Source organism: Aquarana catesbeiana, linkage group LG03 (assembly GCF_042186555.1).
Source record: "Aquarana catesbeiana isolate 2022-GZ linkage group LG03, ASM4218655v1, whole genome shotgun sequence".
In the NCBI taxonomy this organism is placed as follows: Eukaryota; Metazoa; Chordata; class Amphibia; order Anura; family Ranidae; genus Aquarana; species Aquarana catesbeiana.
Window position 1 is genome coordinate 560,503,544 of NC_133326.1, and position 23,678 is coordinate 560,527,221.

At 42.8% G+C, this 23,678-nt stretch overlaps 1 protein-coding gene and 1 long non-coding RNA gene across 2 annotated transcripts in view; one reads left to right on the plus strand and one right to left on the minus strand.

Moving 5' to 3' along the window:
* Window positions 1-23,678, plus strand: part of LOC141132852 (uncharacterized) — a 241,637-nt gene that overhangs the window by 72,316 nt on the left and 145,643 nt on the right. The window lies entirely within an intron of this gene.
* Window positions 15,113-23,678, minus strand: part of LOC141132848 (aldo-keto reductase family 1 member C3-like) — a 68,110-nt gene continuing 59,544 nt past the window's right edge. Inside the window, exon 9 of the mRNA XM_073621769.1 lies at window positions 15,113-15,934. Coding sequence (XP_073477870.1) covers window positions 15,892-15,934 — 43 coding nt within the window. The 3' untranslated portion in view covers window positions 15,113-15,891. The remainder of the gene's footprint in view (window positions 15,935-23,678) is intronic.

Below are 23,678 nucleotides of genomic sequence, written 5' to 3' on the forward strand. Positions count from 1 at the left end.
TATATATATAACTATATATATATATATATATATATATATATAACTATATATATATATATATATATATATATATATAACTATATATATATATATATATATATATATATAACTAGAGAGAGAGAGAGAGAGAGAGAGAGAGAGAGAGAGAGAGAGAGATAGATATATATATATATATATATATATATATATATATATATATATATATATATCTATTGAGATATAGAAATAGAGATATATATATAGAGAGAGAGAGAGAGAGAGAGAGAAATATATATAGAGAGAGAGAGAAATATAGAGATAGGTAGATAGATAGATATAGAAATGTAAAACATTCTTTTTGAAGATTTGAAGTTATCTTAATTTTTTGGCTTTACATTTAGTTAGATAGTTTGAGATTTTGTTCCAGATATAGAGAGAGATCAAAAGATTATTAACTATATTTTGAGATATTGATATCTATCTATCCGATATGTCTTTCTAATTTTAAATATTGAGGTAAAATAGGAACTCTACACAAACCACTTCATTACAAATGTTGGAAAATTACTATGTACTAAAATATCTGTGTGCTAATTAGATTAATAATTTTTTGTTTCACATAGGGGAAAAATCACTCAGCCAACAACCAGAAGACAGTCCACCCCAAGCAAAAAATGATTGGGAAATAAGCCCAAGTCCCATTGAGGATGTGGAGGAAGGAGAGGTGGGCGACATGGGCACCCCACCAGGTGAGTGTCTGACACACCAGCTTACGGTAATCTATGCATGGCTGCCTTTTATTTTATGTAATTTTTCTACTCTATTTTAGGTGATCTGGTTGTGCTTGAGTCAAGCAACAGCGCCACCCCCGAGGATGTTCATGAAGTTTGCGACATGGGCACCCCACCAGGTCAGTGTTTGAGACACCAGCTTTATGGTAAGGTAAACTTATGTGTGCATATTTCTAAACATATTTTTTTTTTCATTCCACTTTAGGTCCAACTGACTATTTCACCACAGACAGTGCCCAACGGCTAATTGCTCAAATCATGGCCTGGAATGGGGAGATCGATCAAATGCGGAATCGGCTGGATCGTATGCAGCAGGAAATGAAGGACATGATTGATGTTTTGGGTCGAATCTAAATGCCCTTTTTTAAACCCCAAAACATCAATCATGTCCTTCATTTCCTGTTTTGCTGACCCCATTCTGGGCCTTCTCTTTTTTTTTTTTGCCAGAACATAAATGGCTGTTTAACCTAATGTAAAAAAGGAGGGCTGTTTCTCGGAAATACCTCAAAAATCCACAAAAAAATAAAAATTGATTTTCAAAAAAACACAAAAAAAAAACGAAAAAAAAAAAAACTTGATTTTAAAAAACCAAAAAAAATAAAAAACTTGATTTTAAAAAACCAAAAAAAATAAAAAACTTGATTTTAAAAAACCAAAAAAAATAAAAAACTTGATTTTAAAAAACCAAAAAAAATAAAAAACTTGATTTTAAAAAACCAAAAAAAATAAAAAACTTGATTTTAAAAAACCAAAAAAAATAAAAAACACTTGATTTTAAAAAACCAAAAAAAAAAATATACAAACTTTCTTAAAAAAAAATAATAAAAACAAAAATAACTTGCTAAAATAAAAAAAACATAAACAAAAAAATTGCTTTAAAAAACAAAAAAAAAAAAACACAAAACAAAACTTGATTTTCCCAAAACAAAAAAAAAAGCCTGTTTGTGAAAATCAAAAAGCCAAAAATATTTTTTTGTGGATTAGGTATAAATATTTAGATATAATTATATTTTGCTACATTATTAAGATATCATTCTATTTTTGTCTATGAACATTTTATACTAAATGCAGAACTGAATGCATAACAACCATTAATAAAAACATCTCCTTATAGGAATTAAATAAATGTGTGGTTTGTTATTTCAAGGCTCAGTATCATTTTAGTTATAATTGTAAAAAAGTTGTTTACAGTGGCAATGGAGCTTATTTAGACATTTAAAATTACAATACAGTTGGCACTACAACTGCTCGACCATAACCTAGGAGACAGCCCAAAAGAAAGGCAAGCAATAATTATAATGCAAGATTTCATCAATAATTTTTTTATTGTCAAAAATTATATATCCTGGCCCATTGCAATGGCCCCCCTACCCATAAAATAATTAACATATTGCTGTCTAACTTGACGGGCACTTTGGGGGGCCAAGCCAGTACGGACAGTATCCAGGCCTGTAAGGTTGGCTTCTATTTGTCCGGCCTCAGGCCCAACTGTGCCTATATAATTTGTAGAATGCTTATTTAAAAAGTTGTGCAGAATGCAGCACGATAAAACGATAAAATTAAGTTTGTATTCCGCCAAATTAATGGCTGTTTGAAACAGGCGGAACCGGCTGGCCAGAATTCCAAACGCATTCTAAACCACTCTTCTAGCTCTGGCCAGCCGGTAATTAAAAACCCTCCTCTCCGGGGTGAGTGTTCTTTGGGGGAATGGCCTCATGAGGTGCTTGCTGAGAGCGAAGGCTTCATCGGCAATGAAGACAAAGGGGAGTCCTTCCACGTTATCCTCATCAGGTGGCAATCCCAGGCCACCACTCTGGAGACGCTGGCAGAACTCCGTCTGGGCAAATACTCCTCCATCCGACATCCGGCCATTCTTCCCCACGTCCACATATAAAAAATCATAGTGTGCCGACACCACCGCCATTAAAACAATACTGTGGAACCCCTTATAATTAAAATAATATGACCCCGAATGGGGTGGTGGCACAATGTGGACATGTTTCCCATCTATAGCCCCTCCACAATTGGGAAAGTCCCAACGGCTGGCAAAATGGGATGCCACAGTCTGCCATTCCTGTGGCGTTGAAGGAAACTGGGAAATCAAACAAGAAAACCAAAATCAATTAATTTGGAAGCTAACATTGCAAGAAAATTAGACAATTAAAAACATTATTCCCCAGCATCAGTATAACATTCAATAATTTAATTGTTCTGGAATAACTAATATGGAAAGGCACACTTATCAGATTGCTCACCCCCTCTGATGGAACATTGATTACATTTTAGGGGGTTGTGAAATCCCTAAAAAAAATTACTTTTAGGACACGCAGGAATTTAGGGACTAAAAAGGCTACAAGACTGCAGTTGTCGCACTCTGCAGGTGCAGTTGCTAACCAGCTTACAGTAAATGAGGTAATGTAAAAAGGCATTCATGTTGCAAGGAGTACACAATCACATGCAAGGGCAATTAATGAAAACACTTTGAGGCTTGCATATGATTTGATGATGGAAATCAGCAGAGCTTCTGCTCATTTACTAAAGCACTGGAACAAATGCACTTGTAGAGTGCACATGCATTTTGCAAAGTGCAACATATATTTGCTTTAGACAAATCAACACCACAGAACATTCCAGCAAATTTTAACGAGGGTGGGGGTGGGGGGGTTGTGAAATCTAGATAATTGCTCATTAGCAGCACACTATTTGGAGTGAGTTTAGGTGGGGGGGGGGTGGGGTTGTGAAATCTAGATAATTGCTCATTAGCAGCACACTATTTGGAGTGAGTTTAGGTGGGGGGGGGGGGGGTTGTGAAATCTAGATAATTGCTCATTAGCAGCACACTATTTGGAGTGAGTTTAGGTGGGGGGGGGGTGGGGTTGTGAAATCTAGATAATTGCTCATTAGCAGCACACTATTTGGAGTGAGTTTAGGTGGGGGGGGGGGTGGGGTTGTGAAATCTAGATAATTGCTCATTAGCAGCACACTATTTGGAGTGAGTTTAGGTGGGGGGGGGGGTGGGGTTGTGAAATCTAGATAATTGCTCATTAGCAGCAAACTATTTGGAGTGAGTTTAGGTGGGGGGGGGGTGGGGTTGTGAAATCTAGATAATTGCTCATTAGCAGCACACTATTTGGAGTGAGTTTAGGTGGGGGGGGGGGGTGGGGTTGTGAAATCTAGATAATTGCTCATTAGCAGCACACTATTTGGAGTGAGTTCAGGTGGGGGGGGGGGGGTTTGTGAAATCTAGATAATTGCTCATTAGCAGCACACTAAATACACTCAAACAAAATACATTCCAAATGAGTAGACTAGGTGGATATGTTCCCATCACTTCATGCTGGGAAGGTTATTGAAGGAAAATATACATGCATGACAAAAAATAACAGGAAAAAAATCCAGCATGTGTGAGGATAAAAAGGGGACATTCACACTATATTGCAATGATGGTAAGTAGTGTTTGAAGCAAGAAATACATTATATTATCAAAGATTACATAAAAGAACATGTGATGCTAATAAAAGAAAAATATCTTACCTTAATATAGTCCTTCTGCAGGACCTGTATGATGGCAGAACAGGTCTCTGGGATAATGATCCCCAGAGCCTGGGGGGAGATGCCTGTCGAGAACGTAAGGTCCTGCAGGCTTCTCCCTGTGGCCAAATACCGCAAGGTAGCGACCAGCCTCTGCTCCGGAGTGATGGCTTGCCTCATGCAGGTATCCTGCCTGCTGATATAGGGGGTCAGCAAAGCCAACAAACGGTCAAAAACGGGGTCCGTCATCCGGAGAAAGTTCCTGAAATCCTCAGGATTATTCTCACGGATCTCACGGAGCAAAGGCATGTGACAGAACTGGTCACGCTGAAGCAACCAATTCTTGGTCCATGAACTCCTCCTCGCCCTGTTCATGGACTGGTCTTGGGCTGAAGAATAAACTACAGCACCAAGCACATACAATGCACGAGCTCGACGACGAGTACGTACAGGTAACATGGCTTCAAAACGGTCGGCTGGTCAGAACGCACTAAACAGAACGCACTGAAGAACAGCAAGGCCTGTGAAGAACGACCTGAAAATCAGGAACGAGCGGCCAATAAAACAAAGATTTCTCAATGCCAACTGACCAAACGCACTGAAAAGCAGATACAAACCTCACAAGCACAGACTGAACAACAGTTAAAACGAACTGAAAAATACGAGTCTCACAAGCGCGAATCGTCTCTCACCAAACTTCTACTAACACGAGATAAACACGAGATTAGCAGAAGGAGCCCAAAGGGTGTCGTACGGGCTATTGAACTTCCGTTTTATAGTCTCGTCGGACTTGGTGTACGTCACCGCGTACTAGGCTGTCGTACTTTTGTGTGGTCGTGTGTGTGTAAGTCCGTTCGTAAGAAAGTCTGCCGCAAGTCCGCCGAAGGTACGTCGGAAGTCTGTCGGACAGGCTGTCGGACTTTTGTAGACGAAAAGTCCGACCGTGTGTACGCGGCATAATAGTTATAGTGCCTGACTCCAAATTCATCCCACAACTTAACATGAAAATGTCCCTTTTCTGTCTAGTGTTAATGTCACCCTTGATCCATCCTGCTCACATAGATAGCTGTTTCTCTAGCTGTTTACTCTGCATGATTCTTAGTCCCTGTGGACTTTGGTAACCCAGTTACCCAATGTGGATCACTGTCCACTTTAACCATTAATCTAGGGGCTCAGTATAGGCGGAACCGCACCTTTGGTTCATATGTAGCGCTCCTCTTGCGCTGGGCATTTTTGAGGGTCTCTTACCCTTCATTCCCTTACTTAATTCAATGCCCATAATGACTGGCCAGTCTTCTCTCTTCTCTACTTGTGCCTATACCCTCTTGCCTCTAAACTACTTTATCTAGCAGATTTACTACATATACCTGTGAACAGCACTATTCTTCCCTTTCTTATCTATAACACTCCAATGGACAATAGACAGGGACAACATAACATATAACCACCAATCAATACAGTTCGATTAAGGGGAGTAAAATAGGTACCCTTTGTCCCGAAAATGCCTTACCGATCAAGGAAGTCTGATAACTCAAATGTAAGCAAAAGGCTTACCTCAGCCGGCTGATTATCAGAAATTCCCGGATCGTCTCAAGCTCCTTGTTTCGGATACTCAGGGTCACCTGGAATCCCCTCCTAAGGCAAAGCTCGCCATGCTGACTCGGTTGAATTGATGATAGGCAACTCCTATCCTCATATTGATTAGTGGTTCCAAATTAATAATAACTACTGCAGTAGGGAACAGACACAAAAGATACGCTCAGCATCTTTCCAAATTACTGTTCTGCTTTATTATGACGCAATTGAAGGTTTTTATGCACATGATTACGTAGGTATCACATTAATATTACAATTGTAGGTTTATCATAACAAGGGGCGTTACATAGGCAGGCTTATTCTAATCAGGACTCGAAAGAATGTAAACATTTACTGAAAACATTATTAGTGCTGTTGCACAGTGAGGGCAGTGTGCAATACATACAAAATACAATACAATTATATACAGAACTTACAAATTTCCATTACATATATATATATATATAAATTTATTTTATTTATTTCAGGTACTTATATAGCACCATCAATTTACGCAGCGCTTTACATATACATTATACATTCACATCAGTCCCTACACCCTCAAGGAGCTTACAATCTAAGGTCCCTAACTCACATTCATACATACTAGGGACAATTTAGACAGGATCCAATTAACCTACCAGCATGTCTTTGGAGTGTGGGAGGAAACCGGAGTACCCAGAGGAAACCCACGCAGGCACAGGGAGAACATGCAAACTCCAGGCAGGTAGTGTCGTGGTTGGGATTCAAACCAGTGACCCTTCTTACTGCTAGGTGAGAGTGCTACCCACTACACCACTAATAATAGTATAATATAATACAGTGATATTGCTCTTGGTTGAAAAAAAAAAACCCTTTTGTTCATATATTATAGGTTGAAGTAAGCCTTTGTTATTATTATGTTTAGTCATGTATACAGTATGTTATGCATACATAAAAAGAAAAAAAAATGTAAATATTTATTGTTTGTATTTTTGTAAAAAAAAAAAAAAAAAAAAGTTGGGATGTGTTATGTGTTTCTTGTTTGAAAGATTCTCAAAATAAAAATTGCCAACTCAATATTGAACCCTATGGACTAAGACTGGGATACCATTTAAGTTCATGTGCATGTAAAGGCAGGCGTCCCAATAAAATATACCACACAAAATCAGGTAAGAGTTTTATCACATTATGCAAACTGTGAACAGCCAACATAACATAAACAGCAAGCTAATTAACCACTTGCTTACTGGGCACTTAAACCCCCCTCCTGCCCCGACCAATTTTCAGCTTTTAGCGCTGTCACTCTTTGAGCGACAATTTCACGGTCATACAACACTGTACCCAAATGAATTTTTTTCCTACAAATAGAGCTTTCTTTTGGTGGTATTTGATCACCTCTGGGTTTTTTATTTTTTGTTAAAAATTTTTTTAAAAGACCGAACTTTTTTAAAAAAAAATACAAAACCGTTTTATATTTTGTTATTAAATTTTGCAAACAGGTAATTTTTCTCCTTCATTGATGTACGTTGCTGAGGCTGCACTGATAGGCTGCACTGATGGGCACCGATAGACTGCATTGATGGGCACTGATTGGCACTGATGAGGTGGCACTGGTGGGCACTGATAGGTGGCATAGGTGGGAATTGAGAGGTGGCACTGACGGGCAGCACTGAAGGGCATTGATAGGTGGCAGTGATGGCACTGGTAGGTGACACTGATAGGCAGCATTGCTAGGTGCCACTGATTGGCACCACTGGTGGGCATTGATAGGTGGCACTCGTGGGCATTGATAGGTGGCACTGATTGCTGGCACAGTTATGCACTGTGGGCACTGGCAGGTGGCACTGGCAGGCGGCATTGGTGGGCACTGATGAAATGGCCATGCATCTTCCTCTTTGGGACTGATGTCCCTTGCACAGAAGCCGGTGATCTGCTTTTTTTTCTTCTCACGCTGTCAGCATGAGGAGAAAAAACAAAACTATTACCGATCTTCTGTTTACATCACGTGATCGGCTGTCATTGGCTGACAGCTGTTCATGTGGTAAGGGGCCGGAATTGACCCCTTATTCCGATCTGTGATCACCCGAGTCTCATTGACTCAGTGATCATAGCACGCGCCGCGCGCGCACTGCAGGGGGCGCTCGGGGAGCGTGCAAAGAGGAGAACATCTATTGACAGCCTCCCGGCAAAGTAGGTCCGTGCTGTAGCCGTCATTCGGCTATAGCGCGGATCTGAAGGGATTAATGTGAATGTACAATATATATGTAAAGCGCTGCGTAAATTGGCAGCGCTATATAAGTTCCTATAGTAAAAATAAATGAATTAAAGGGGAACTATGCTTGCTGTGTTGCCATCTCTGGGGAAGTTTGTTTCTGATAAAAAGGGGACTACACTTCTATTGTGCATCAACATAAAGAGCTCCAACAAGCGGGCAGAAGAGTTCCTTCGCATTGTATGATGGGGTTATTGGGAGCCCATAAGCGAGCTAGCCTAACATTCCTTGCCCTCTCCCTTATGCTCGTTTAGGGAATATTATCTCAGTAAGAGAGCTATGTTTAAATGTTTGAATCCTGCAGGACAATTGGGTCTATTTAAAGTGGCACTGTTCCAGGTTTTATTGCTTGCTTTGTTATAAGTGATTCTCTTTTGTGTATATCAGAGGTTGATTTTATGCCTATACGACTGCCCATGTGATTATCATGTAAACGAAATATTTTCTTCATCAAAAGTGGTGTGCTTATCCTTTGTGTGATGACCAAAGTGACATCTGTTTGCAGGTTTAAGGAGGTGTCAGCAGGGGTTGTGCCCCACTCAGGGGTTTAGAAGTGCACAGGGTTCCTATTATATTGAGGGGGTGGAGCTACAGAAAGATAACAAACTTACTGGCCATATCACCAGGTGAAAATAATGACAAAAGTCTAAGTTTAATATTGGTTTAAGTTTGTACTGTTGTTACTGGCTCACATGGAAGTTTGTGTTTTTGTCAGTGTCAATCTGTATTTAATATACTGTATGTAGTATCCTTCAAAAGGAACAACTGAAGGTGATTTTAATTTTGTTACACGGTAGTCACTAAATTGCAACGTTGTAGGTATTAGAAGATGCGTTTATATTTATTTGCAGTGGAAAAAACAATTTGAGGTTGATTTACTAAAATTGGAGAGTGCAGAGTCTGGTGCTACTGTGCATGGTAGTCAATCAGCTTCTAACTCCAACTTGTTCCATTGAGCTTTGACAAAAACCTGGAAGCTGATTAGATTCTATACAGAGCTGAACCAGATTTTGCACTCTCCAGTTTTAGTAAACCCCTTTGTATTGAAGCTGCAGCTTGATTTATCTTACATGAGTTTTTGGTGGGCAAGTGCACAGCTTTTTAAATATATATTTAAAAGAAAAGAGAAAAAACTGTGCTAAGGTGAATTTGGATAGTGTAGCTAAACACAAACCGTGCTAGTGATTAATAAATATTGAATACCAAAAAATAATAAAAGCAGCAATTCTTCTGCACAACAAAAAATACAGTGTTAAATATGGAAAAATACTATAATCGCGCTAAAACTTTATCTTAATAATGTGTACATTAATCTATAACAATACTGATGTACCATGTGCATGTACCGTATATCATAAACAAATTGGCAAGTAATAACATAACACCAAAACTGAAAACAAAAATGAAAAATCAATCAATAGTGATGAAATTGGATTACATATAGTGAAATGTCCAAAGATTTAAATTGGTCAAACACCCGTGAACAAATTAATACTTAGGTGAAATAATAAAAATAAAGAAAGAGTCCATCCAAAAATATGAAGTCTTCAATAATGAGAAGAAATCTAGTGCTCAATCCACCACCAATGACAGAGGTTTGCCGCTTACCAGAACCCCATGATCCCCCACTACAGAGGATCAGCGGAAGCCTGCATAGAAGAAGCCCTCCAGAGCATAGCAAATGGACCCAGACTCTGGAATTGTTGGTGATAATAGATTATCCAAAGATACCAAATGGAGCTACTAAACCTCAGATCCCATCGTAACCTCCCCAACTCATGGGTAGTGAGTGTGGCATGTAAAAATAAAAGAAGCTCCAATAGTGTAAAACCTTCAATTTATTGGAATAAAAAGAAACATGTATTGCACTCACATATAGATGGCAGAAATAGGCGCCTGTGATGTCTGGTGCTCCGGCCGGTGAACACACAGACAGAACCTGTCCTACTGAGACATCAACAACGATGCGAGGTGACGCAAGCGGCTTTGGACATTTCACTATATGTAATCCAATTTCATTACTATTGATTGATTTTTTATTTTTGTTTTCAGTTTTGGGGTTATGTTATTACTTGCCAATTTGTTTATAATATACGGTACATGCACATGGTACATCAGTATTGTTATGGATTAATGTACACATTATTAAGATAATGTTTTAGCGCGATTCTAGTATTTTTCCTTAAATATATATTTCCCACTGCGTCTTTCAGGACAGCCACTTTGAGAGACCCTGACTCCTCCCTTCCACAGGAAACACAGCATCAGCCATTTTTAAAAAGCGACTTCACCTGCCTGTCCTCCAATTATTGGTTTTTCTTCCGGCGGGGAGACACTGCTAGGAAATCAGGCCAGATAGCCAGAGGGGCTGGGGCTGAAGCTAATGTGTCCGTTCAGGGAGGGGTGGGGGGGGGGGGATGGCGACACCTGCTAATCAAGGCCCAAATGTTGTTTTCTTTATAAAGCTACGGACAAATCAAAATTCACCCATAGCTCTAAGAGAAAGTGCCCCTCCTGCAGGGCCACGTTAGGGGATTCCTGGACTAAGGTGTTATGGAGGGATTGCATAGATAGTCAGGTTAAGGAGTTGGCCTTTAGAGCAGGAGAGCTATTTGGCGGCCTCTGTTAAGGAGCTTTCCTCCACATTCCAGTCGTTTTGAAGGGTTTCAGGCCCTGCAGACTTTGGCGGCCCCTGCACCACCACAGGTCACAGCTCCCCCACCAGCACAGCAGGGTTCAGCACCAGTTCTGCTGGGCACCCTTTCCCGTGATGAAGGGACTCCTGGGCTCTCCATGGAGGAGACTGGGGAGAAACCAGACAGTACAGCTCCCAGGTGGAGTCAGAGGGGGAAGGTCGGGACGGGGAGTCCAGCAGACAATCTTGGAATAAACTTTCCCTAGAGGAGGTAGAGGACCTCTTGGGGGTCATTTAAACCACTTTAGGAATCCAGGCAGACAAAATGCCTTTGACACTCCATGACCAGATGTATCAGGGCATGGGAGAACAGAAAAAGAAGGTTTTCCCGGTCCATGAGTTCTGGTGGACTCGGTCAAAAAAGAGCGTCAGGACCCAGAAAGGAAACCTTTTTTCTCCAGAGCACTGAAGCAGAGGTTTCCTTTTTTAGAAGATCCAGTGTCCATGTGGAACAAATGTCCGAAGCTGGACGCGGCTTTTTCCCAAGTTTCCGGGCACACAAATCTGGCATTTGAGGATATGGGCGCCTTAGCGGATACTATGGATAAAAAGATGGACTCCCTTTAAAGAAAACGAGGGAATCATCTGTAGGGAATTGCCTACAGAATTGGCCGGAAACTTAGAATACTGGCTTTCCCAGATGCAGGTGCACATTGAAGCAGGGACCTCCAAGGAGACAATTTTGTCATCCTTTCCTATGCTGCTGAGCGGGGTGGCCTACATAGAACGCATCGGCGGAATCTGTATGGATGTCCGCCAGATCCTTCTTAGCCAACTTGGCCAGAAGGGCCTTGTGGTTCAAGATCTGGCTGGGCGATAGCTCCTCCAAGGTCAAGTTATGTGGCATTCCACTAACAGGGGATTTGCTCTTTGGGCCTGGGCTGGAAGCTGTGTTAGACCGCACAGCAGATAAAAAGAAGTCCTTCCCAGTTAAGCGCAAACCTCCAGGTCTGGCAAAGAAGGGGTTTCATGCTCAAAAGCAGAGGGGAGTCCCTAAACCCGAGGGAAAGCAAAAACCCTGGGGACAGAGGGGAAAAGGCAGAGGGGGCACAGTTTTTCGCCCTCCTGACCAGCCCTGCAAAACTTAATGACGGTCCGATCCCAGAGAGAGAAAAACTGGGGGCCTTCCTCCCACAGTGGGAGGTGATCTCCTCCAGTCAATTCATTTCAGAAACTGTAAGGAAGGGATACTGCCTAGAGTTCTCAAGACCTCCCCCACGAAGACTCCTGGTCACGGAACTCCCCAGGTGTGTGGAGAAGGCCGATGCCCTGCTGGGCTCTCTAAGGGAGCTGGAAGACCAGAACGTGGTTTGCCGGGTACCGGCGGAGGAAGTAGGAGGGGGTTTCTACTCACATGTCTTTGTAGTACGCAAGCCCTCGGGAAAGTACAGACTTATCCTAAACTTAAAACCCCTGAACCAGTCAGTAACGTACAAAAGATTCCGCATAGAGTCGATCTTCTCGGTCAGGGCACTACTACCTCAAAATTGTTACATGGCATTGATAGACCTCAGAGATGCCTATCTCCATATCCCTATTGCAGAGGCCTTTCAGAAGTTTCTGCGTCTGGTGGTAAGGGTCGGGGAAGATACAATCCACCTGCAGTTTCAGGCTCTTCCATTCTGCCTATCCTCCTCATCCCAAATTTTGGGAAAAGCGAAAGCACCTTGTTTCTTCTCCCTAAACAGGTGGGAAGGTGCCCTCGGGGTAGATGCCCTGACACAAAGTTGGCACTTCCCAATGGGAATTTAAGTTTCATATGTTGGATATAAGGAGATGCTTCCTTCAATACACAGAATAAACAAAATCCATTAGGAAGATGGACTCCTTGTTTATTTTATTTTCCGGAGCAAGGACCTCCAGAAGCACTATAGCAAGGTGGCTTAGGTTAGCCATTGGCCAGGCATACACCTTAAAAGGGAAGGAAGTTAGGTATCAAGGCACATTCCACAAGAGCTATGACGGCTTCGTAGGCGGAGAGAGCTGGATCTACGCCAGAGCAAATTTGTAGAACTGCAGTGTGGTCCAGTCTCACCACCTTTGTAAAACATTACAGGGTGGACCTGGGGTCGCCAAAAGAGAAGGCCTTTGGTCAAAAGGTCTTGCATGCCGTAGTCCCACCCTAAATGGTAAGTGCTTGCTTAGCCTCTCAAAGCGGCTGTCCTGAAAGACGCAGTGGGAAAGCTAAAGTTACACTCCCGGAAAAGATGTTAGCGGTAAGCGTAACTTTAGTTTTTTGAGATGCTCCTAAACAGTTAGAAACCAACTTTAGGGTCACTGTTGTAATATTTGAGGATAAAGTAGAAAGTGCATTGACAGCTCCTTTTAAAGCTCTTTTGCTGCTTTCATAACATGTAAAAATGTTCATATTAATAGTGTGGGCACAGGAGTCTCTCTCTCTCACACACACACACACACAGCCCCATACCATGAAGACACAATGCATCTAAACCTAAGAACAAATTTGCTATGTAGTGAAGCCTACCAGTCATTACATGTGATGGCTGCAATTTTAAGGCTTTTTTCACCCAGGGATCCAGACTTTCTGTCCTAGGATTATAGTAAGTGTGTTAGAACTACAGAATGCCTCTTCACCTTCCCATCCCTATAACACAGGGAATGTGATCTTCAATTCACATAAGAGAACTGGTTAGGACTGATAACTATGCTTGATATTTAAGTGCAACATTGTCAGCTTAGTTCAGAAATGTAGGCGCTCACTGGATTTCTGGTAGGAGCAACAGGTTTTTTTTTTGTACATCTTGAATAGAAATTAGAAACTACTGTCAGTAGTGTATTGAACAAACTAAAAAGAAAGAAAGTAAAAGTGTATTGTTAATGTTTACATAAAATTGTAATAATGTTTCAACAGAGACCTAGAATGGCTTTTTAATGATAAAGGGGTAGATGATGAAAATTACTCTGTCACTGTATATTGTAACAATGTCAGGACATTATTCATGTAGATATAAAGTTACACTTTAAAAAAAGATAAGTTTACCTTTTTTTTTCTAAGTTCCAGCTCCCCTATGTACCAATATAGCATTAATATACTTCTTTTGCAAAAATAAAATGGCTTTCCATTTAATCTACATACACACACACTTCACTGCCTTCATGGATGTTTCCAAACACTTATCCATTACTTCTGCCTTACTTCCTGGGCAGACTATAGGTCATGACACAGAAAGGAGTTGACCAGCTGACCTCATTTGCACTCACTCTGCTTCATCCACCCTCCTACCTACCACCCATTTCCTGGTGCAGGTTTTTTAAATGAAATGCAATCAATCAGTGATCGCCCTTCTCGCTAAATACACAGGCATTTATTTATTTTCCTACCTTAACTTCAATTTTGCATAGATCATTTATTTGCATTTTGAAGTATGCAGGAAAAGAGAGATGAGATAACAGCTTATGCGGAGCAGAGCTGTAGTATTGAAAACAGGAGGAGTGTGTCCTGGGTTCTGTAAAGCTCAACACAAACTATACAATCTGATTGTACAATCTCCTTTAGATCTACCATCAACTCTGTAGTGCAAGGGCCTGTCTGATTGGATAGAGAGTGAATAGATAGGTGGGTACTCCTAATCCATAGTTTTGGTAAATCTAAACAAAATTGTATAGAGGTTGTACAATCAGATTGCATAGTATATGGTAGAGCTGCAAGATTAATCGTTAAAGAATCAAGATCGTGATTCTACCCCCTTCACGAGCTTAAGACAGCATTTCCTCGATTCAGTGCTCAAGCCGACAGCTGTGAAAAAAAACCACAGGCAGCGTGTTTATCACAACATCATTCAGGCAAGATAAAGAGAAACATTGTAACATTTAATTCCTTATAGATCAAAGGAATTAATTTCTTTCTGTAGATGAGGGCAGTTTAACTGCTTAAAGACTAATCCTTTTTCTAACACTTGTTGCTTACAAGTTAAAATCAGTATTTTTTGCTAGAAAATTACTTAGAACCCCAAAGCATTATATTTTTTTAGCAGAGACCCTAAAGAATAAAATGGCAGTCGTTGCAATATTTTATGTCACACTGTATTTGCGCAACTGTCTTTCAAATACAATATTTTTGGAAAAAACATACTTTAATGAATTTAAAACAAAATGAAAACAGTAAAGTTAGCCAATTTGTTTTGTATAAAAATAAAAGGGGAGTGGGAATAGGACCCAAGGTGTCCTTACCTTCAGTGAAGGAAAAGAAACAAACTGCGGTTTAACCTGATATAACTTTATTAGAACAATTAGCAGAAAATATGAAAGATGATGTTACGCCAAGAATCGTGAGAGAATTGTGATCTTTATTCTAAGCAAAAAAAATCGTAAGGCAGAAGTACTGGATACATGTTTGGAAACATCCACGAGGACAGTAAGGTAAGCCTGTGTAGAATGAATGGAAACCTTTGATATTTTTGCAAAAGTAGTATGTTAATTCTATATTGGTACCTAGGGGAGCTGGAATTTAGAAAAAAAAAGGAATGTGAACAAGGGTGAACTTAGCCTTTCAAGATAAGCACACTTCAACTTTCTCCACTATGTACCACTTTATAAAAAAAATTGTGTTTTCCTTTAGCTGCAGAATTCATGGTCCCTTGTATAGCATGCACCCAGAATCCAGGGGATCACCAGATGCACAAAGTTAATTTAGAAGGTTGTTTGAGATTACTTGCAGTTCAGTTTTAGCTTCTATTTAGTGTCCAAAGAGTACCTTAGAAGAAAAAACTTACCATAGCAAAAGCTAGAAAACAAAAAAAACAGAACAAAAAGCAAACGTAAAATAAAATACACACTATTTTATATTATTTTCTTTTTTTTTTCTTTTGCAAGCATGTATAAAAATATATAAATTTCAAAGAGTCTTAAAGGATTAAATCACAGTTTTGTTACCGATGCAGTGCAGAGAGGGACATCAGCCTTATGTCCACGTTCCTTTAACAATACAGCAAATTAAGGTTTCCAGAAAAAAATACAATGAAACACATCAGTAGAGTAATGGGCGGAGTAGATCTTCAAGGATCACCAGGAGTAAGTGAGGTCATGCAATTCCAAAATATGGCCTTTCAGTACTCATCATGGAAAGGACATTTCGGGTGGTCAAACCATCTATGAAGCAATTTAACAGCTTAGAAAAAACAATATCATTGGACTTATACACGAATAAGAAATGTACATTATTATAATTATTATAAATGTGCAGGTTTACTTAAGAGTTAGTATTCCCTTCCCCGAATATAGCTTTTCTTATTGTGTCAGAGTGAAAATCAGAGCGGAGAGAACCCTCAAGGTCTGACAGTTCCTGCCCCATCAGTGGGCCCTCTTCATAATAAATGTTATGCATGGTCTCTGATCTTATAAGTGTGCATAGTAGGATTAGATTAAAAAGCTACTTATTGCAAATTTTGAAAGTGAAGATTGGATTTAGCCCTGGTTCACAACGGTGTGGCTTTGAAATTGCACTAAAGTAGTTAGTACATTTAACAGAATTCTATACAAGTCGCAATAAAAATCTGTAAATAGTGCATAAACCCTTCAAAATCTGAACGCTTCAGTTGCTGGCAATGGGGTGTGACTTGTCATGCCATTTGTAACTGTCAAATGGCATGACAAGTCACATTGGGGAGGACAGGGGCTTAGGCACCTATCTGGCACATACCAAGCTGCCTACATAACTCTCTCTGTATGGGGGCCCTTTAACATTACTAAAAAACTATCTTTCCAATTTTTTTACATCGTTCTGCCTGCCACGTGTCAGGAACCATGAAACAGACAGAGACAAAAAATGCAGTAAAAATCACACCTTTTAATAAAATGGTAAAAAATGGTAAACTGGTAAATGTAGTCAAAACATAGCCAGGGTTCGGTAGCCAAATCGGGTAGTCAGAACAAGTCAGAAAATCAGCAAGCCAGAGATCAGCGTAGTCAGAGGCAGCAGACAGGATCAGGAACTAGAACAGACGTCAGCCAGGCAAGTCTTCAGCAGAAAGACAGCAGAGAGTCTCTAGATATGTTGACTAAGACGAAGGCATTGAAGAAATGAACCAAGCAGTTTAAATAGCCAGAAGGGGCTGACTGTGGGCTTGACTGACATGCAGGAGATGATCAATAGGCAAGCCACTGTGGAATGATGAGTACTGGCAATTAACCGACAGCTGAGCAACCTGAGCACAGAGAAGGAAGGGCTGAGAGCCCAGCGCTGACAGTACCCCCTCCTCAATGACCCCTCCCCCTCAGAGTACCACCAGGTTTAAGGAGAAACAGTCTATGGAAAGCATGGAGGACAAGAGCATGTACATCCAAGGATGAGACCCAAGAGCATTCCCCCAAACCGTACCCTTTCCAATGAACGAGGTACTGTATGCGCCCACAGAACCTACAAGAGTCAATGATTGATTGTAACTCATACTCCTCGTGGTTTTTGAACTGCACCAGGCGAGGACGTTGTACCGAGGTGGTGAAGCGGTTGCGCACCAAAGGTTTTAATAAGGAGACATGAAAAACATTCTAAATACACGTTAGAAGGAAGGTAATGCGTAAGCCACTGGGTTGATCCTACGGAAAATACAGAAAGGCTCAATAACTCGTGGTGCCAGTTTCAGTGAGGGAACACGGAGTCAGAGGTTATGAGATGACAGCCAGACCCTCTTCCCAACCTGGTAGGAAGGCACAGGTAGGCGTCAGTGGTCAGAGTCTGTACCTCTCACTGGCACGTTGCAAAGACTCTTGGACCTGCACCCAAGTGGAACGAAGATCGCGGAGATGCTCCTCTAATTCAGGAATTCTTTGAGGAACAAATGAGTCAGGCAACATGGATAGTTGGAAACCATAATTCGCCATAAACTGAGACAATCAGGAAGTGTTATTGACAGCACTATTGTGAGCAAACTCAGCCCAAGGTAGGAGGTCTGACCAGTTGCTATGGTGGTCTTCGGGTGATACGCAGAGAAGAAAAGCTGAATTCCTAACTGTGCACAAAAGGCTTTCCAAAACCTGGAGACAAACTGGGTACCCCTATCAGAGATGATAACCTTGGGTAGCCCATGTAACAGAAAAATCTCCCGAGCAAAAATGGATGCCATGTCTTTGGATGTGGGCAACTTCTTTTGTGGAATACAATGTAACATTTTCGAGAACCGGTCAACCACCATAAGAATAAACTGTGTTGCCCTGGGAGTTGGGTAATTCCACAATAAATCCATAGACAGGTGGGTCCAAGGCCCCTCTCCATTAAGTATGGGTTATAGAAGGCCCACTGGAAGGTGTGGTGGTGTCTTACGCTGTGCACACACATGGCACAAGTGGCTACATTAGCGCAGAGACTGGGCCACCAGAATTGTTGAGAAACAAAAGGAGTTGATTCTTCCCTGGGTGGCCAGCCGCCTTGGGAGAATGGTAAGTCTGGAGCAGAGCAGTGCAGAGTTTCACAAAGCTGCGATCACCAGGTTTCTCGGGAGGAGACTGGATCTGAGTGGCACGAATTCTGCCACCCAAAGGTGAGGTAAGACTGGTGCGTACAGTAGCCAGCCAGAATGCAATCGGGAGGTATTACAGGAACAGGCACCGACTCAAACTGTCACAACAATGCATCAGCCCTTACATTCTTAGTACTGGGTAAGAATGGGAGATAAGCGTTTAGCCTCAGACAAGAATGTGAGATTCTTATGGTCAGTCAAAATGAGGACCGGCACAGTGGTACCTTCGAGGAGATGCCTCCATTCTTTAAGATCTAAAACGATAGCTAACAATTCTCTGTCCCCAGAACTGCATTCTGCAGGAGACAATTTCTTAGAAAAGTAGCCACAAGGATGCATAACGCTCTCAGAGTTAGGATGTTGAGACAGAAGGGCACCCACTCCAGTCTCAGATGCATCAATCTTAAGAATGAAGCAGTGGCGGAATTATCAGGGTCGCACCAGTCGCATTTACAACTGGGCCCTTGAGTTCCGCCACTGTAGGGGGGCCCGCCACCGCCTGGGAGATAGTCGTTCACGTGGAGTCCCGGTGCGCTCCGCCCATCCTCTCCGGCTGCTCCGCCCATCCTCCTCGCCCGCACTCACGGGCACACCGCACAGTCCCTGCCCATCCTCTCCACCCATCCTCTGCTCCTGCACTCATGGGGACAGTCCCTGCCCATTTCACCCATCCTCTCCGCCCGCTCCGCCCATCATCTCCACCCATCCTCTCCGCCCGCACAGTCCCCGCCCATCTTCCCTGTCCCCACCCACTCTGCCCATCTTCTCCAGCTCCGCCTTCACTTAAGTCTCCGCCCATCTTCTCTGTCACCGCCTGCAATCACGGGCACAGTCCCTGCCTGCCCTGTCCATCTTCTCAGGCTCCACCTTCACTCACAGACCCCGCCCATCCTCTCTGTTTGCCCAAGCAAGAATGAGCAAGGAGGGGATACCAAGTGGTCTGCAAGTGAGTGGCACCCATCTGATCCCCCCCACACCACCACTACTGCCAATGATACCCCCCACACCACCACTACTGCCACTGATACCTCCTCACACCACCACTACTGCCACTGATACCTCCCCACACCACCACTACTGCCACTGATACCCCCACACCACCATTACTGCCACTGATACCCCCCACACCACCACTACTGCCACTGATACCCCCTAACCCCACATCACCACCACTGATACCCCCCACACAACCACTACTGCCACTGATACACCCCCCCACACCACCACTACTGCCACTGATACCCCCACCCCACCACTACTGCCACTGATACCCCCCACACCACCACTACTGCCACTGATACCTCCCCACACCACCACTATTGCCACTGATACCTCCCCACACCACCACTACTGCCACTGATACCACCCACACCACCACTACTGCCACTGATACCCCCCCACACCACCACTACTGCCACTGATACCCCCCACACCACCACTACTGCCACTGATACACCCCCACACCACCACTACTGCCACTGATACCACCCACACCACCACTACTGCCACTGATACCCCCCACACCACCACTACTGCCACTGATACCTCCCCACACCACCACTACTGCCACTGATACCACCCACACCACCACTACTGCCACTGATACCCCCCACACCACCACTACTGCCACTGATACCCCCCACACCACCACTACTGCCACTGATACCTCCCCACACCACCACTACTGCCACTGATACCTCCCCACACCACCACTACTGCCACTGATACCCCCCACACCACCACTACTGCCACTGATACCCCCCACACTACCACTACTGCCACTGATACCTCCCCACACCACCACTACTGCCACTGATACCTCCCCACACCACCACTACTGCCACTGATACCCCCCACACCACCACTACTGCCACTGATACACCCCCACACCACCACTACTGCCACTGATACCACCCACACCACCACTACTGCCACTGATACTCCCCACACCACCACTACTGCCACTGATACCTCCCCACACCACCACTACTGCCACTGATACCACCCACACCACCAATCCTGCCACTGATACCCCCCACACCACCACTACTGTCACTGATACACCCCCACTACTGCCACTGATACCCCCCCACACTACCACTACTGCCACTGATACCCCCCCACACGACCACTACTGCCACTAATACCTCCCCACACCACCACTACTGCCACTGATCCCCCCTCCCCCCACACCACCACCACTGATATCCCCCACACCACCACAACCACTGCTGCCACTGATCCACCCCACCATGACCACTACTGCCACTGATCCCATCCTGCAAACACCATCCTTGCCACTGATACCATTCCCCTCCCCACCACTCATCCCATCCCACCCCCCCAACCACCACCCTCACCACGGATCCCATCCTTTCACCACCGGTGCCACTCATTTCATTCAATGTCCCCCACCGCTGCCACTCATCCCACTCCCCTCCAACCATTACCCTTGTCACTGATCCCAGTGAAAATGGAGGGGATTTGTTCCCCCTCCTATCCAGGTCCTCCTGCCCCCGAGATCAGTGGGAAGGGCCCTGGCTGGAGGTCAGGGGGGCCCTCCATGGTTTCTTGCACCGGGGCCCTGAAGGTTCTAGTTACGCCACTGAAATGAAGGGTAGCGTAGGATCAGGATGTGCCAGCACAAGAGCTGAAACAAAGGCAACCTTGAGAGACTCAAAGGGTTTAATGGAATCCGGAGACCAATTGCGTGGGTTACCATCCTTTCTGGTCACATCAGTCAGGGGTTTGACCAGAGAAGAGAAGTTCCAAATAAATTTCCGATAATAATTGGCAAAGCCAAGAAAACGTTTGTAACGGAGGTAGACCTATGGGTCGAGGCCACTGTAGAACTGCAGAGAATTTCTCTGGGTCCATCAAAAAAACGGAAGTAGTAATGTCATAACCCATAAATTTAACCTGTTCATGATGGAACTGGCACTTCTCTAACTTACAATACAGGTTATTATCTCTCAACCACTGTAGCACATCTGTGTGGTGGCTCTTTATGGATTTGGAATATAAGAGAATATCATTGAGATAAACCACCACACATTGCTGCAACATATCTCAGAGGACATCGTTGATGAACTCCTGAAATACTGCAGGAGCATTGCAAAGACCAAACAGCATTATGAGGTATTTGTAATGTCCTGTCCTGGTGTTAAATGCAGTTTTACATTCGTCGCCCTAATTGATCCTCACAAGATTGTATGCCCCTCTCAGATCGAGCTTTGTGAAAACTGTTGCTCCCTTGAGGCAGTCAAATAATTCCGGTTTGCACTATGGGAGATTCTTCTTTTATCCCCTTATATGCCCGTTTTCCGTAAATGATTATGCTGTGAATCCGGAACCCATCATTTGGAATACACTATTTGGAGAAACACCACTGGCTATTACTGGCTTCAAAGGTCGGGAGATCCATAAATGTCCCCCAGCTAAGCGGATTGCTAACGCTGTATATACTTCATATTGAGGTAAGAGTCCAGAGAGCATTAAGTGGTGTTTATGAAGATCTCCTATTGAAGATTCCCTTTGATGACTCATTCAGCTATTTGTCTATTTTTGACAAAGTGGACTATATCATTACACTACACAGCTTTGTGTTATAGTTCCATGCCTTTGAGCTACTTGGGACTTCATACTCATTTGCACAGATTATTTATTTATTTGCTATTTGCACGATACGGTATTTGCACAGGAGTTTATTTTGTATCTTGTTATATTTATTGTTACATAGTTACATAGTAGGTGAGGTTGAAAAACGACAAAGTCCATCAAGTAAAACCTATGTGTTATTATGTGTCAGTATTACATTGTATATCCCTGTATGTTGTGGTCATTCAGGTGCTTATCTAATAGTTTCTTGAAGCTATCGATGCTCCCCGCTGAGACCACCGCCTGTGGAAGGGAATTCCACATCCTTGCCGCTCTTACAGTAAAGAACCCTCTACGTAGTTTAAGGTTAAACCTCTTTTCTTCTAATTTTAATGAGTGGCCACGAGTCTTGTTAAACTCTCTTCTGTGAAAAAGTTTTATTTCTATTGTAGGGTCACCAATACGGTATTTATATATTGAAATCATATCCCCTCTCAAGCGTCTCTTTTCCAGAGAGAATAAGTTCAGTGCTCGCAACCTTTCCTCATAACTAAGATCCTCCAGACCCTTTATTAGCTTTGTTGCCCTTCTTTGTACTCGCTCCATTTCCAATACAGCCTTCCTGAGGACTGGTGCCCAGAACTGGACAGCATACTCCAGGTACGGCCAGACCAGAGTCTTGTAGAGTGGGAGAATTATCGTTTTATCTCTGGAGTTGATCCCCTTTTTAATGCATGCCAATATTCTGTTTGCTTTGTTAGCAGCAGCTTGGCATTGCACACCATTGCTGAGCCTATCATCTACTAGGACCCCCAGGTCCTTTTCCATCCTAGATTTTGCACAGTACACTTTATTGCCTAAATCTACACAGGAGTTCTAGTTTGCACAGGAGTGTATTTGTTTATCTAGGAGACTTTTTCATTTGTCACAGGTAATATACATTTATCTTATTAAGTTCCGCTGATCACTTTTTTATCTCAGTCAAATAATTCCGTAATCAACGGACTTGGGTAGGCGTTCTTGCTCGTGATTGAGACCCCTATAAATCGATACAAGGTCTCAACTCACCACTGTTCTTTCTCACAAAGAAGAGGTCAGCACCAGCAGGAGACAAGGATTTGCGGATGAATCCTTGAGAAAGTGCGTCAGCAACATTGTCCTCCGAGACAGACAAAGGGTAAACCCAGCCATCGGGAGGCATAGCACCAGGTTGAAGGTCAATTGCGCAATCATACGACCGGTGTGAAGGCAAACTACCGGCTTGACCTTTTGCTTGACATCGCTAAATTTACGGTACTCCTCTGGCAAGGAGGAGAGAGGGAAGAGGTGCACAAGACCTTAGCTACTTTCTGAAAACATGTCTTACTGCATTTTAGCAACCAGGAAAGAACCTCACCACAAAGCCAATCAAAAGAGGGGTTGTGCCTCTGTAACCAAGGATAACCAATGATCACCGGATAATGAGGAGAGGAAATTACTTGAAATTGGATTAAGCTGGATACACACTATACAATTTTCTTTAGATTTTCTCCTTTAGATTTACCAAAACCATATAATATGAGGTCAATCCTAACGCTTTCAATTTTTATGCAATCAGACAGGCCATTGCACTACATAGTTGAAGGTAAATCTAAAGGAAATCAAACAACAAATGTTGTATAGTGTGTATCCAGCTTTATCTCATGGTGAAGAGCCCCTATGGCCATGGTCAACAGAGCAGTCTCATGAGTCACATGGGCAGGCTGTAGAGGTCTCCCATCAATAGCCTTAATGGCAAGTGG